Raw genomic sequence first — 16,054 nt, 5'->3', positions numbered from 1 at the left:
ACAGTTGCCCCTAACTCCTTACAACTGCCATATCGATGGTCAGCATTGTGTTCTTGTTGATGTCAAATCTACTTAGTGCAGGAGCATCGCATAATATATTTTAACTAGCTAAAGGCTGCATCATATTAATCAGACCAATTATAGCGTGCCCCTTTCTTCCTAAGAGTCTCCACAAGATCCTCTGGTGGCTCGACCCCCATCTTGATATAGTATATGCCCCAGGTAGGTCACAGCTCCTACACAAATTTGGCGTTTGTCCTTCCTGACTGTAAGATTGGCATCTCTGTCTGACTAAAATTTCTCCCAAGACAATATTGTGATATTCAATATATCAATCGTAGATTAGAATATAACCATGGAAACATAAAATATTAACAACGCATTCCTGGACAGTATTCTTTTTTTGCTAGAGGAGCTGAGGCCAAGCCAAACTGCATTTTGCGGAACATGAATGCTCCAAGAGGTGTGATGAATTCGGTCAGTGGAGAGGGATCCCATTAGAAGTTTATCTGATAACAAGCAGAAGACAGGCCATTGGCAGTGGCCTCCTCAATTGTACTTGGCATTTCAGCAGTATTCAGCAAGGCATGTTTGTCCACTCATGTTTTATGGATGAAGATCCCTCAAATTGGCACACATTCTTATTTTCAATGACACCTTGTTTCTAAAGTTTATCCAGTTCTTGTTCCATATTGATGAAGACTGGGATGAGCTATGTGTACCACAAGAACAGCCTTCATGCAATCCTCTTAATCCGTTAGGCACCAAGTTGTTCTGTGGACATCTATGGAAATTCAGAAATATTATTTTGGGATATAGTTCCTTCTACATTCCGAACCAAATCAGTTCTGCTTGGGTGCAGTTTCATATCAAGTTCTTCTGGTTGTCAGGTGGCCTGCAATTCCACCTCTGAAACATTTGACCCTGGGAAAATCTGTGTTGTTGCGATCGACAGTTTCTTAATTTGCTTTCCATGATCAGCCATGTTATCAGTACTCTCTGCAATAGATATTGCTTCTTTAATTCTGATAGATAATTCTAACTGCAGTTTCCTCACCTTAGAATATTTCCTACGCTGGTAGGGGTTGTTGTTCTGCTCCCCGTTGGCATCATCTGTGTTGGAAGGGATGTTGCGATGACTATATAGGCTTAACCCCTGTGCGCTGACATCAGTTCCTTTCGTTCTATGAAAAACAGAGCTGATCTGGAGAGCTACCTCTGTCACTGTTTGACCACCTTTTTTGCAATTTGTTGGTCTTTTTTGAGCTATTGCTCCCAGTGAGCCAAGGACATGTCCCCTTCCAAATCTACCTGTTTTAAGCCTTGTGGGGAATGTTACCAACATATGTCAATGTCTGATTCCCATTTGGTTTGTCTCTGGGGCCTGAGGTTGAGTCACAGCCTGCGGCGAGTGAAGTTGATGCACCCCAAGGCAATTCGCGACCAGACAAAAAAGCTTCTAACGGCGCAGCAGAAGGATGCTGTACACCATTCTCTGGCCCGCTCACAGGTCCATTTTTAGAGTTGAACGGTTGTCTTATCACTCCAAGACTACTACTTCCTATTCAGGTAAGTCAAAGAAGCATAAGAAAAATAAGTTGATGCAGTCTTTGACTTTTCCCACCAAGCACCGTGCTACGAAGCCGGCACTGCAGATAAAATCCGGAGCGGTGTTCTATAGCACCAAGCATGCCATTTTTGGACCACCAACTCTGTCTGTAGCGTCTTTGGGTCCCATGGAGCAAAAGCATCCCCCACTGTGTTACCGAAAGCAGGTTTGCCCATGACGCCATCCAGACCCTCTGAATCCGTACCCAGTTTCGAACTGACTGAGAAACGGGTGCTTCCACCCACCCTGGCTCTGTCTGTCCAGGCGCCACCACTGGCGCTGCTTGGTCGGTGCCGCCCAGGCTATTCTATCCCCTGGACTTCCCTACTCACCCTTACCTAAGGAGGTGATGGAAAGAGGAGGTGTAAAGTCCTTTAGAGGGCCCTGATGCTGATGACAACTGGTATAAGGAGCTGGGCGATGCCAGTGGCATAGATACCTCCTCAGGCTCTTGTATGGTTTCTCTCCGGGGCAGGGTTCGGAGGAAGGCCAAGGTCATAACGTCTTGATTGAGATGCTTCAACCTGGGCGGGTATATCTGAACCAATCCTCCCATTTAATGAAACCGTCACTAACTGGAGGAAACCTTGAACAGGGGCTCCTGTGCACCCAATGATTGCTTGTCAGCACCACCTCAACCCAGGAGACTCAACCTTCCTTTCAAGCACCCCTCCCTGGAGCGTCTGTTTGTACAGGCCTCAGAACATGGAATCCAAGAGGCTGAACACCCTTGGTAAATACCATTTTTCTTCCACTAGCCTTTCCAGCTGCTTCCCTTGATGCCCAAAGAAGACTGTGCCATTCTCAACCAAGCTGTGGTTGCTGTGGTTGATGGTAGGAATGCTGCAAAATTATCCATACATTGCAGGCTGAACACCACTGACTATCTGGATATAGCCAAGGCTTCTATGGTAGCACTGCCTCACCATGCCTGGCTAGGGTCCACTGAGTTTTTGGGAATGTCCAGTCTTCACTGATCAACATGCCCTACGATGGCTCCCGCCTATTTGGCAATAAGGCTGATGCAGCCCTCGAGCGCTTTCGTGAGAGCAGGATCACTGCTAGATCCCTTGGCCTTTCACTTTTACTTATCCGCAGGAGCAATACTTTCGTCCCTACCGCGGACCTGGATTGGGGAATGTTGGGTGCGAATCAATTACCGGTTCAAAAGCATGCGCTGCCCTTCTGAGGACGAGGCAGCAAAGCCCAGAAAGGACGTGAGAGCCAGTCCCAGCGTGCTGTTCAATCCCCCTTCCCTCCTGCTGCACTGCCTCAAAACCTCTTTAGTGTTCCTTTCATCCAGCTCATGCATCACATTGGCAGCAGAATCTGGCACCACCTGCCCCACTGGTCAATGATAACATCTGACAAGTGGGAGCTTCAAATCATCCAGAAAGGGTGTGCCCTACCAATCACTCTGAGCAGGAACTTGACAGCTGCTGGCCAGTGCAAGAGGTGTGGAGATCAACAGCTAGAGCATCAGCATCTCAATGCAGTTGCGCTGGGCAGTTGTGGAGCAGTTGCGCTCTCTGGCATGAACATGATGGCTGACGCGGGGATAAGCGGTCTACCTTAATAAGCTCCAGGTGGTACAGAACACAGCAGCAAGGCTGATTTTTAATATCCCAAAGCATCAGTCAGCCAGGAAGGGGATTTGTTCTTTGCACTGGCTCCCCATCAAGAAGCATATCTCCTTTAAGGTTCTGAGCATGGTGTTTAAGGTCATGTATATTAAAAGTCCGCCACATCTGAAAACTCTTTCCAATGGAATACTCCTGGGAGGACCTTGAGATCTTCCTCACAGAAAAAACTGGTGTCTCCTAGATTTCGCAGGTCCAGATGGGGTGGCCGTTCCTTCTCTGTAGCAGCCACCAAGCTTAGGAAGTCCTTGCCCAACTTCATTTCCAATGCGGACTCCTTACCGGTTTTTGAAAAACTTTTGAAAACATGGCTATTTTCATCTTAGATGGCTGCAGGTGCGATTCTCTTTCTCCTCGTCTGTCCGCCCAGCGCCTTGACACCCTCGGGTATAAACGTGCTCTATAAATATTAACCTATCCTATATTGTCTGCCTTGGGCAAGACAAAGATACATTTCCAATTGGAAAATTCAGTCTTCCTGCTCTCCATTTCATCAAGCTGGGACCAAGGGGCCAGATGTACGACCATTTGCTTTTGTGTCTCGCAAATTGCGCAAAAGCAAATGTACAACAGTGTCAGCGACACTGTTAGCGATTCCCAATGAGGTTGCAAAATGCGAGGCTCATGAATATTAATGAGCCACTCGCAGTTTGGGACCCCATTGGGAATGACTGGCACTCCCAGGGATGGTGGCCTGCTGGGCTCAGCAGAACTCCATGTCTGGGACTGCTATTAAATAAAGAAGTTTAAAAAAAAAATGCAGCCCGTTTTCCTTAAAGGGAATGGGCTGGATTTAAAAAAAATTTTTAATGAAACGGTTTTGTCTCATTTTTTCAGGGCAGGCAGTGGTCCCTGGAACCGTTGCCTGCCCTTAAAAATATTTTCCCATGCATTCCCAAAGGGAAAGGGGTCGCCTGGGGACCTCTTCCCATTTGCGAAGGCTTTACCACCTACTTTAAGCAGGTGGTAAATTGCGACTGTTACATAAGGCTCAGACTCACTATTAGGAAGGGAAGCCCTTGAAATGCCCCTTCTTAATAGCACGTCGTAAATCCTAATTAGTGAGTCGCAAATAAATTGCGACACGCTTATTAGGGTTTGAACATGGCCCTTCGGTATTATTGCATGCGCAAACGGGTCACAAACCCGTTTGCGCATGCAAAAATATTTCGTACATCTGGCCCACAGTCTGAATTGAAACCAAGACGTCTTCTATCTCTAAGCAGCCTGATGGTAGGGTAGATGGAGGTAGATGAATGAAGCACAATAGTCACAAGGAGGCAAATTCGAAACCAAAGCAGAGACCATAGGCACCAACACTGCAACAGTGGCACATTGAAGCTTGTCACAAGCAACAGTGATTAGAAGTGTAAACACACCAATAATGGAGCACAATTGTGGCGATAATATGAAGAGCGTAAGCAGTGGGAGGATAATCTGAGGTAGGAGTAATCAGGTACTCACAGTGGTAAAGTAAATTACAGAGTAGTGATGATAGCTGTCATTTAAACTGCAGCTGATTATCCTTGTCGCTAGTGATGTAAGAAAGAATACTTCAGAGAAAATAATACCAAAGGTTTTCTCTTTATTAAGCAACAGACTATACCAAAAAGGGGCGCGTCCCCTCGTAGAGCTGGCTATATCTGCCCCGTGGAGTGTTCGCAATAGGGCCAGATTAATCTTCAAAGGTATGGGAGGGGCAACGGAGGATAGGGCAAAAGAAGGTAAAGAGACTTCTGGGTGGGGATAATTCAAATATACTATAAAATGCAGATGACCTGTCCACCACTAGAGAGGGGTGTTTACTGACTACTCTACCTACCTACTTACTTATTTATTTATTTATTTAAAGTTTTGTATAGTGCGAACATGACCCAATCGGGTATCTGAGCACTTTACATACGGTTGTGGAAGACCTGGTAAGATAGCTGAGTGAAAGAAGTGAACAAGCCAGGCAATAAAGAACAGGAGCAAATCAGGACATTGTGGCGGGCGACTATGGGCCGCAACAAATGAGATGTAGGTACAGCAGTTAACCAGGATCGAGGTATGAGGAGAAAAGCTTCTAGTTAGTTACTTAGTAACATGTATCTGGTTCAGCATTTTCAGGAACCAAGTCGGCCTTGGAAATGGAGCCGTGGAAAAACAGAATAAAACAGAGGGAATGGATATTATATTTGGTGTTGGCAAAGATGCACATAAGCAGGGTTGATTTAGTTTACCTGGCTATTTTAACCTGTGTAATGAATGTGGAGCTTCACCGGAGCTCAACAGGCTCCCTAAACTGTAAATAATGATTTATTTCACCTTTAATCCTTAAATAAGCTCTATTTCTATGTGGTCAGCCTCAGTGATTAAGGCAGTAACTTTGCTAACCCTGTTCAGGGCAAAGAACAAAACCTGATCTAAGAACACTCAGGTCAATCAAAACACAAAACTTCAGGATGACATCCTTCCAAGGAGGCTAAGGGGACTACAATGCAAACATACACCTCAAGGATGTCTACCTTAATATACCGATTAACAAGCTACACAGGAAGTTCTTCGGAGATTCATAGTGGACAAAGTACACTATCAGTTCAAGGTTTTACCATTCGGGATAAAGTCAGCACTCTGCATGTATTTAGAGAATGCCTAGCCGTGTTGGCAGCATGCCTCAAACAAAAGTACTCATACCTGGATGACTGGCTAGTAAAGGCAAATCCATTCAAACAATGCAAAACCATAATGAATAATGTCATCAGGCGATTGTACAACTTGGGGCTCGCCATCAACTACCCTGCAATCCCGAGTTCCACCATAAGAGCCCTCTTGGTAGACAAGAGGGTCAAGGCAATGATAGGGCAGAGTTGCCTCTACCAGAAGTGTCAATGCCTGATAGTGAGGAAAATGATGCCTCAGTACAATTCCTTACTGCCACATGCATACTTACACATGAGACCACTACAAGACTGGCTACAACAATGGTCACATGCAACCAGGAGTTGGGGTGATCTATTGATTGTTATAGACAAGATTTAGAAGGAACTGCAGTGGTGGAACCTAAAGAACACCACAACCCCTTCAAACTACCAACTCCCTCTATGATCATCACAACAGATGAATCACACACAGGATAGGAAGTTCATATGCATAATCTAAACATCATGGGTCTATGGAGGCCCAAGGAAGCTGTACGACACACAAATGTGTTGGCATTGAGGACGATTTCTCTAGCACTGAAGGCTTTCGACTGAAAGACTATTAATCCAAACTAACAATATGAATACAATGTTTTACTTGAACAAATAAGGGGAACAAGCCCAAGAAATATGAAAATGGATGAGGGAACACAATATTGCCAGTAGAGATACGTTTACTATTGGAACCAAACACTGAAGCGGATAGGCTAAGCACTCAAGCAACCACCATGTACGAATAGGAACTAAAACAGGAAGTATTGGAAAAGATCTCCCAGAGGTGTAGGACATCGCACATAGCCTATTCATAACACACATGGACGAGAAATGCCAAAGCTTCGCATCCAGATTGTAATACCCAAGGTCGCTGGGAAATGCCTTGTCAACAAAAAGGTCCAGAAGCTTTGCCTATGCTTTTCCACCATTCCTATGGTACCACTAGTAATACTTAGGTGCAGAAGTAAACACTTCCCTCTAATCCTAATTGCCCTACAATGTGCCAGACACAAATGGCTCTCCTATCTCATGGATACTTACACCTGTGCAACAAGTAGGGAAAATGCAGAGATTGGTCACAGAAATCAACCTTGATAACATACCTTACGCAGCTGTTGGACAAAAGCCTCTCCTATGCCTCATTAAAAAGTTCACCTCGAAGCTATTATGGCTTACACAAGGGGAGTAGTAGGGAGAGGTTTCTTCAACACACCATTGATAAAATGTTTTCTAGAGGAGGAAAGTTAATATCACCCCCAAGAAGCACACCCATTCCCACTTGTAATCTCAATGTAGTGATACCTCAACTAATAATGTCACCTTTTGAACCAATGCAAAAAGAGCAACTCAAGTTCCTAACTACCAAGATGGACGTTCCAATCGTGATCACTTCACTGAAAAGGGCTTACGACACAAGAACCAAATCTTTAGATATACAAGGACAGAGTGATAATGAGATCTAAGCAAAGATTCCCACCACAGGTGGTAACAAAACTCCATCTTAATTAGGCCACCGAGTTAACCACCTTTTCCTTACATCCAAAGACACAGGCAGAGAGACCAGAATGTGCAACAAGCAATAATGTACTACCTTGAGAGGACAAAACCCATCAGGAAACCGGAAAAGTTCTTCGTTATCCTTTGCACATGCAAGAGAGGGCTCCCCAGTTAGTAAGGGAACTATCGCAAGATGGCTAGTACATACAGTGCGAGACTGTCACAAAACAGCAAGAGCAACACTCAAGGAAAGACCTCATGCACACTCAACAAGGAAAAGGGAGCAACGCTTTCCTTCCCAGAAAGTGTGGCACTAGGCTATATATGTGCGGCAGCCACATAGTCTTCAGTGCACACTTTCACAAAGCATTACTTTGGGGACATCTAAGTCAACAAGTAGGCAGAAGTGGGACAAAGAGACCTAAAACATATGTTTGGAAGTACTCTCTAAAGAACCCAGCCTATCCTCAGGGTAAAATACTGCTACATATTCAATGCACAGCAGGTGAATCCAGAAAAGAATCATATTGCCAAACTAAATGGTTGCTAACCTGTTAAAGTGGTTTTGTGGCTTGAGGAATTTTCTGAATTCACGTGACCCACCTCTGCTAATAGAGGTGTATTTATAAATGAATCTAAGAGTGAGAAATCAACAAAGGGAAGAGAAACTGTTATATCCTGTTAAGATACTTTCAGCTAGGCTGGAATTGTACATCTCTGTGATGCATTGTACATTCCAATATGATGTCACTTGCTGGAGATCATTGACAGTTGGTGCAGCTGTATCTGGCAGGGACTTCGTTTGGGGTCTTCCTCTGAATAAATAGACTCTACTTATGAACACGTAATAAAATTAAAAAAGAACTCGGTTCCTGTTCAGCATGTGGCATAGAGGGTTCCAATGGCAGCCAGGGGAAAAGTGAAAGAGATCATTCAACAACTCTTGGATGATAAAGTGATAGAACCTGTGGAGGCGGCTGAATGGCTATCTCTGGTTGTCATAACGAAGAAGGCTGATGAATCCCTCAGGTTCTGTGTGGACTTGAGAAGTCTGAATGAAAATGTGATAATGGACAAAGTTCCTTTGCCAAATATTAATGAACTGATTTTGATGCTCAATGGTGAAAAGGTTTTCTCGAAACGTGATATGAGTAGAGCATATCACCAGGTTCAACTTAGTGCAGAGTCTAAATCTCTAACTTCTTTTATTACAGTTTTGCAGATTGCCATTTGGCTTATGTTCTGCTGCGAGTGTCTTTCAGCGACTAATGAATTCTGTCCTTTCAGGTGTGGCAAAGGCTGTTGTGTTCCAGGACGACGTTCGAGTGTTTGGGAAAAATGTTAGTGAGCACAATCAGACTCTAGCTAAGGTGTTGAATAGGATTGCAAAAGCTGGGTTAACGTTGCTTAAAGAGAAATGCAAGTTCATGACACCACAGGTAGAGTACTTGGGTCATTTAGTTACTAAGGAAGGAATAAGACCAAAAGAAAAGTTAGTTAGTGCTATTGTGAATGCACAAGTACCACATGTCAGAGATACTTTAAGATCCTTAATGGGTATGTAGAATAATATTCAAAATTTGTTTTGGATTTTGCTTACAAGACAGAGCCTTTAAAAGTACTAATGAGACGTGGGAAAAGATTTGTTTGGGAAGAATTACAGCAGTCTGCTTTTGATTTGATCAAAGAGGAAATTGCACATGCAGGCGTGTTGACTTCATTTCAGAATGGGGTTTATAGCATACTTACAGTTGATGCCAGTGCTGTGGGTATTGGAGCTGTACTAGCACAAAGGCATGGCAAGGAAGAGAAGACGGTTGTGTTTGCCTCATGTTCTTTGTCTGAAGCAGAGCGTAATTACTGTGTGATTGAGAGGGAGGCTTTGGCGGCAGCCTGGGCTACTAATCACTTTGGGTGTTCTTGTGGGATGGTTCATTTAAGTTGCGCACAGATCACAAACCTTTGTTGAAAGTTTTGGGTCCTGGAGTGATAAAGAATTGTTCTGGCAGACTGGCAAGACTTGCCGTACGATTGCAAGAGTTTGACTGCAAACTTAATTATGTTCCTGGCTGGAGAAACAGGGTTGCAGACTGATTGTCAAGGCTTCCAGATAAAGAAGCAATTGTATCGGACTTATCTACTGAAGAAGTGGTGGCAAATGTAGATGATGCTATGGAGGGGTTTGCTAATGCTATTCCAAGAAAAACATGGGTCAAGGAGATGCAAGAGGATGCAGTTTTGATTGGTGTGGTTCGATTATTGAGAGGTAGTATCAGGAGAGACAGCATTTTGCCAGAAGGCGTGAGACCATTTTTAAAAGTGGTGGATGAATTATCCATAACTGATAATGGAATGATCATGCGTCAGGATATATTTGTACCTCCTTCTGGATTACGTTCCAGATTCATTACTTAGGTGCATGAGGGGCATTTAGAGCAAACAATGACTATAAAGAGATTGAGGGAAAGCTATTGGTGGCCTTCTATGGATCGACAGGTTAAGGATTGGGTGGAGAGGTGTTAAGGTTATAAGGAATCCGAAAAAAGGTTGAGAGTTGGTCTGGGATCTTCAAAAGAGCCTCAACATGGGTCTTTAGCTGATAAGGTTTGGGAGAAGGTGTGTTTAGATGTTATTGGTCCTTTCTCTTTTCTACCAGACAATGAGAGATATGCTTTTGTGTTGGTTGACGCAAAGTCAAAGTGGGTGGAAGTTGCTTTCATGAGTAGCATTACCACTGCTGCTACCATTGCTGACTTACATGATGTGTTTAAGAGGGAAGTATTTCCTTCTATACTTCTTACTGATAATGGTACGCAATTGGCTTCATCTGAGATGAAGAATTTTTGGGATTCTGTAGGAGTAAAACACTCATGTTGTTCTTTGTATAATCCACAGGGAAATGGATTGGTTGAGTGAGTAAATCGAATAATGAAAGGCACTATGCAATTGGCACATAGTGCAGGTTTGCCGGTCCATAGATCTGTCAGCGATATGCTTTGGGCATATCGTACAACTGCAAATAGTATTTTGGGAAAGAGTCCATTTGTAATGATGCGTGGAAAAGAAGCTCATACCAAATTAGTTCCGTCATGGATGCGTGAGAAAACAGTTTTTAGGAGGCTCAAATACGAGTGATAGTAAAGAAAATCACAGACATTTTATTGATGTGGGTGATTGGGTTAAAGTTAAGCCTGGAGGTCACAGCAATTTCTTAAATAAATTCAAAGGGCCTTTCAAAGTTAAGGCTGTTGGAGGAAATTGGGTCAAGTTGGTTAATGGCCAGACATGAAATTTGAGACGTGTTGCATTATATCAAAAGCGTTATAGTGATCATGATGAAAATTTTGAGCGTGAGACTGAGTCTAGTGTGTGTTCACCCTCTTGATCTCTGATGCTGAATTTACAAGAGAACAGTCTGATGTTCGTTCGTCTTTTGATGAAGCTTCTGGGTCTGATGAAGAATGTCCAGTTGCAAGGGAGGGAGGTGGGTCGGTGGATTCATCTTGTGTCTTGAGGGAGGCTGGGGAAAGAAGAGCTCCAGTGTATTTGAGCGATTATGTGGTTTAATTTTGTTTACATGCATTTTTTGTTCTCCTTGTTACTATGTTATCATGATGTATCTTGTATTTCTATTTTTCCTTTTCTGTTTTATCTCAGTTCTTTGTTTTAGTGTAAGATGGGGAGATGTGTTATATTTTATTAAGATACTTTCAGCTAGGCTGGAATGGTACAACTCTGTGATGCATTGTACATTCCAATATGATGTCACTTGCTGGAGATCATTGACAGTTGGTTCAGCTGTGTCTGGCAGGGACAACGTTTGGAGTCTTCCTCTGAATAAATAGACTCACTTGAAGGATAATGTCTGTTGCTTCCTTCATCGCATCATAACACTAACACGCCAGGGCATCCAGTAAAAGGGGAAAAAAAGAATCTGAAACTGGTGCCTGAGATGAGGAGTTTCCAGCCAGGAAGTATGCCTCAAAGTTTAAATGACAAATGGTTGACCACGCCTACTCCCAAAAAAAGGCTTAAAAGAGATTAGTTTTGACCCAACCTCTAGTGTTGATCCATAAAATTCTTCAAGCAGTAAAACTACTCCTACAGATAAGTAAGCATTTCGTTGCTATGGCTCTTTCTGCAGACATTCCTCCCTTTGCCATTTGTGTGTTTGATGTACTGCCCTATGTGGCACGGTTATGCCCTGTCGTGGGTCAGCTACTCACGGTGCCAGTGGAGCCAATCTACACTTGTCTGATAATCCCCAATCATGATGAACCCGGTCTTGGGTCTTGGGTTGTTTGAGTACTGTTCCAGGGCTACCCTGAGCGACGGTGAGTAGTTATGCTTTTTGAAGGTATTCCTCCCATCACCTTTTGTGTGTTTCAAACAAGGCTGGCAAACAGCACTTCTATTCGTTAGAAACTTCAAATTATCCTCTCAAGAGCAGAACATGCAAAGTTACTTAAATGATGAAGGTGGTCTGGTGAGGCTGGCAGAGGTGGTGACATTGCCATGTTAATGATCATTTTGAGGAACGCATAATATAATTAATATTTAATAAAGTCTGTTTGTTTTTATCCATGACAGGTCCAACATAAGCATGTTCCCTGCGGAAAAGAAGAGAAAAGTTTGTTTCTGACAGCTGTAGAAAACTCCTGGGTTCACATTAGAAGAAAGAAGAGGGACAAAGGCAGGCAGTTGAGAGAATTGCCTAGAGCTCCCCTGGACCTATTGCAGGTGGTGGAAGAAGAGAGACATCTTAAGAAGGGATCGAGCCTCAGCCAAGAGTTGGAGAAACGAGAGGTTCAAGCCCCCGAAACCAGTTCAGTCACGCAGTACAACACCTCTTCAGCTAAGGAAAGCAGCAGCAATACAGAGGTTCCTTTACACACAGAGAAGAACTCTGAGAAAATGGAGGAGGACATGAAACTTGCAATGCCAGAGGGTACACACTCGCAGAGCCGCGAAGGCAGCACTACTGCAGGGATTGCAACCGATGTATCAGAGGTTGTCAGTAAGACTGCTGAAGTGGAGCAGAGTGCTAAAGCCGTTGGTGGACACTTTCTGTTTAAGTGTTTGATAAATGCGAAGAAAGAAGACTGTGATGTACTTGTGGAGATGCATTGGTTGGAAGGGCAGAACAGGGACTTGATGAACCAGTTATGTACTTATTTGCGTAACCAAATTATGAGAATGGTGGTAAGCTAGCTCCCTGAATAAAGCATTTTGAGGTTTTCAAGCTATCTGATTTAACTTAATAGGGTACTCTCTCTTGTGCTTTTAGGTCTCACCTCTGAGAGCGCGCATGCTGTCTGTTGCAAAACACTGTGTTACCTTAGAGTGGGCTTAGATGCCGCCCGTTACTTACCATTGCTTGGCTTTATGTCACTCTTGTTTGCTTGCTACTAATTCCTCAGCTTTCGTAGGCTTTCCTTCCTCTTCTTGTGATTGTCCCTACCCTGGAGAATGGACGCAATAACGTGTCCTGCTACTGCCTCCTTTTTCAGGCTTTTCTTTTTTTTATTTTGTTTAAGCACTCTTGAGAGTATGTGTGTTTTCCAGCTGTCTCTCATGTACTTCTCCCCAATTTCTCTCCTGCCCAACCATCTGTTGTCCCAAAGCTTTCTCCATCAGTTGTCTGTGTGCTTGCTAGCACAGTCCCACACATCCATGCTGGCTGGGTGCTTGCCCTAGGCTCACCCACCCACTCTCTGCTGTCCATGTTCGTGCCTCAGGCCTTCCCACCTACCTTATGCAGTCTGTGTGCTTGCCACAGCCCCTCTCACCCACCCTCATTCATCCCTGTGCTCAACCTCTCCACCCAGATCCTTCTCTCCCTAATCCCTCTGTGTTGCCCCAACCCCCAACCTACTTCCCCTTTTGTTTAAAGTGTGGATTTGGAAATGAGGCATGGGGAAAGAGGTCAGGCGAGAGAGAATAGAGCGCATACAGCACGTTTTTTTATTTTTCTTAAAACGCGCTATGACACATGTACAATTTTCTTTAGACGTTCCACAGCAGCCGCATGGCCAATGTCCGCAATATCCATGCTGTACAGCATGAACCAAAGGTATTGGTAGAGCTAAAACATCTCAGAGGTGACACCTATTGGCTTCTCCAATGCCTGTTCTTTTTTTGTTTTCTCCTTTTTGATCCACTTTCAGCGTTCAGTGCCATTGTCCTGTTACTTGGGAGAATTGTGTGGGTTTTCCATGTTAGGGTTTCCCTGTTCTACCTCTCCTCCATTCCTCCATGCGTCCCAAATAGTTTTTCCAGATATGAATGAGGGTGGATTCTCTTCCAAAGCAGAAACCTTGCCTGATCTATGCACAGCAGCAGCTAGCCTCGTATCCCTGTGAGAGTAGGGTCAGGCATCTCCTTGTCTAGTGCAAACCAAGATGGAGGAACAGTCAACCTATCATTCATATTTGATAATGTGCAACACAAAGGCTGGCCTGGTAAATACGGAATAGAAACACAAACGGTTACCACTGGAGAAGAACAGCTTATCCCATCCTGTCTGCATTAGTCCTAACCACTCCACTTATGTGCCTGTGCTTTTTCAGCCTTTTCATGTTTGTCTCGCCACCTCCTTTTCCTTGCTCATTTGACCCCATTAAATACCATTTCCCTGTGGAGTTAGAATTTATAACTGTAAAAATAAAAGTATTGCAAGCTATTAATACATGTAAAAAACTACAGCCAAATGTAATGAACTTGGAAGCCCTTTAAATAAACCAGATTTTCATAAGTAATTTCTCTGAAAGCCAGTGGAATTCAGAAAGGCTTTCTCTTGTCCAGCCTGCTCTTCCTCTTCTGTTCAGGAAACTTGGAAATTCATGTTTGAACTTCATCTAGATGTTCACTTGAAGCTAACCTTTCAGTAACTGCTAGTGGTTCCTTGCCAGAATACATGCATTTCGCAGTTGTGAACTAGAGATCGTGCTACCTTGGCCAGAACAACGACAGATGGCCTTGCATTTGTTGTTGATGAAGGGAACAGGTTGTAACCAAGGTATTTGCCTTGTTCTGTTTTTCATGTGAGCCAGACATTCAAATGGTTGCTTGTAGACATTGATTGTGTGGTTTGCGCACACTGGAATCCTAGTTACCCAGGGTCTAAGTATGTGCATAACGCCATTTTTAAGGTCTTGGACGGCAGAACAATCTTACCATAAGAGCTCTGGAGACTCCTTTTTAAACCCAGGTTCCTTAGTTTGCAGCCACCTCTCATCGGTTCATTCCCCACCATAAAGGAGCCAGATAGCTTCAGTACTGTCAACCACAGAACCTCGCACAGTTTTCCATTTCGAAAAGATGGTGTTAAGAACTTTCTTCACAGATCAGTTGCTAAGGGTGCCTTAGAGCAGAATCTCAATACAAATGTAGTGTTATTTTGTATTCTGTTGTAGAATGCAGCTCATCGCACTTTGCACATATTTGCTGTCAATAGAGTTTGTGACTCCTGAGCTCATCACTGGTGGTTTTTCTACAGGTAAACATAACTCCGAAGCCTTCCTTGTCTCTTATCCTGTTTCTTCTGTCACTGATTTTAACAGTATTCAGGTTATCCTGTGTGCAATACTTTACACGCCGCCAGAGTGGAGGTAGCTCACGAGGCTGTTCAAATGCTTGTTTCTAGTTCGAGAACCTAAAGAAATAGTACTATTCATCCATGCTCTATTTTTCGATGCCCTGCTTTCCTATGTGGATCTCTCCCTCTGTGAATGAAGCTAAGGTTTTAGGCATTTAGGAGATGGCAAGTTGGAAGGCCAGTCCTCTCCTGCAGGAATCTCAGTATCTATCTACATTTTTTGAGCTGGATGTTTTTCTATGAAAGGGACCTTGGAATTCTTTAAGATTGTATAAAACATCGATAGTATGGCTATGCTTTCCACCACAAACGTTCCCCTGGCCCACACCAGCTCTTGCACATTCTCTCTGAGTTTTACCTTCTTCATTGGTTCATTAAGAGTGACGGGGTCGTCTCTGCTCCTCGAATACTGAGTAGTTCTCATAGTCTGCAGTCAAATGTTAGCTTTTTTTTTAGACCTCCTCTTATTGTTTAGCAGTTGTGTTGGTGGAACAGCGTCTAAAGAAGCCTCACTTGGTCCACATTCCCATGTTGTTTACACTGTACGTACACCCCTCTCCCCAGTCTATGGCAGACAACTCAAAGAGTTAATGGCCTTAAACAGCGGAGGTGTGTGCGGGCCACTTGTTTGACAACACCATTATCTCACTGTCCCAATTCTGTCCAGCCTTGGTGATCTGTTTGAGCGTCCAGGATTATCAAAACCAGAGAATTGACCACCACTGGCACACCTGTTTGAGCCTGGATCCTAAGAGCCTATGCAGTTAGCCTAGCTAGTACCTGTGTATGCACCTGGTGAAGGCATATACATTACTGCTTCAAAGTCACCACTGGCATTTCATTACCTCAGTTAACAGTAACAGTGATTCTAGCTGTAGTTTTGGCCTCTGCACCTATTTCGGTAGATAAAATGTGCCTGCCTCACTGTCCTCACTATTTCTGCAGTGAGAAATTACTCCAGTATGCGTGTTCATATTATTTATAGCTACTTCCAGGAAAGATACTCACTCACTGTGGCAGCTGAAGTCATTTTATA

The 16,054-nt window shown here is 43.7% G+C and overlaps 1 protein-coding gene across 2 annotated transcripts in view; it reads left to right on the top strand.

Annotated features, from left to right (window-relative positions):
- METTL16 (methyltransferase 16, RNA N6-adenosine) overlaps positions 1–14,179 on the top strand; it is a 499,291-nt gene extending 485,112 nt beyond the window's left edge. For both annotated transcript variants that reach the window (XM_086954516.1, XM_086954515.1), the window contains exon 10: positions 12,012–14,179. In XM_086954516.1, coding sequence (XP_086810642.1) covers positions 12,012–12,632 — 621 coding nt within the window. In that variant the 3' untranslated portion in view covers positions 12,633–14,179. The remainder of the gene's footprint in view (positions 1–12,011) is intronic.
- Positions 14,180–16,054: the final 1,875 nt, after the last annotated feature.

Source organism: Lissotriton vulgaris, chromosome 2_1 (assembly GCF_964263255.1).
Source record: "Lissotriton vulgaris chromosome 2_1, aLisVul1.2, whole genome shotgun sequence".
NCBI lineage: Eukaryota > Metazoa > Chordata > Amphibia > Caudata > Salamandridae > Lissotriton > Lissotriton vulgaris.
This window is presented reverse-complemented; position numbering and strand designations above follow the sequence as displayed.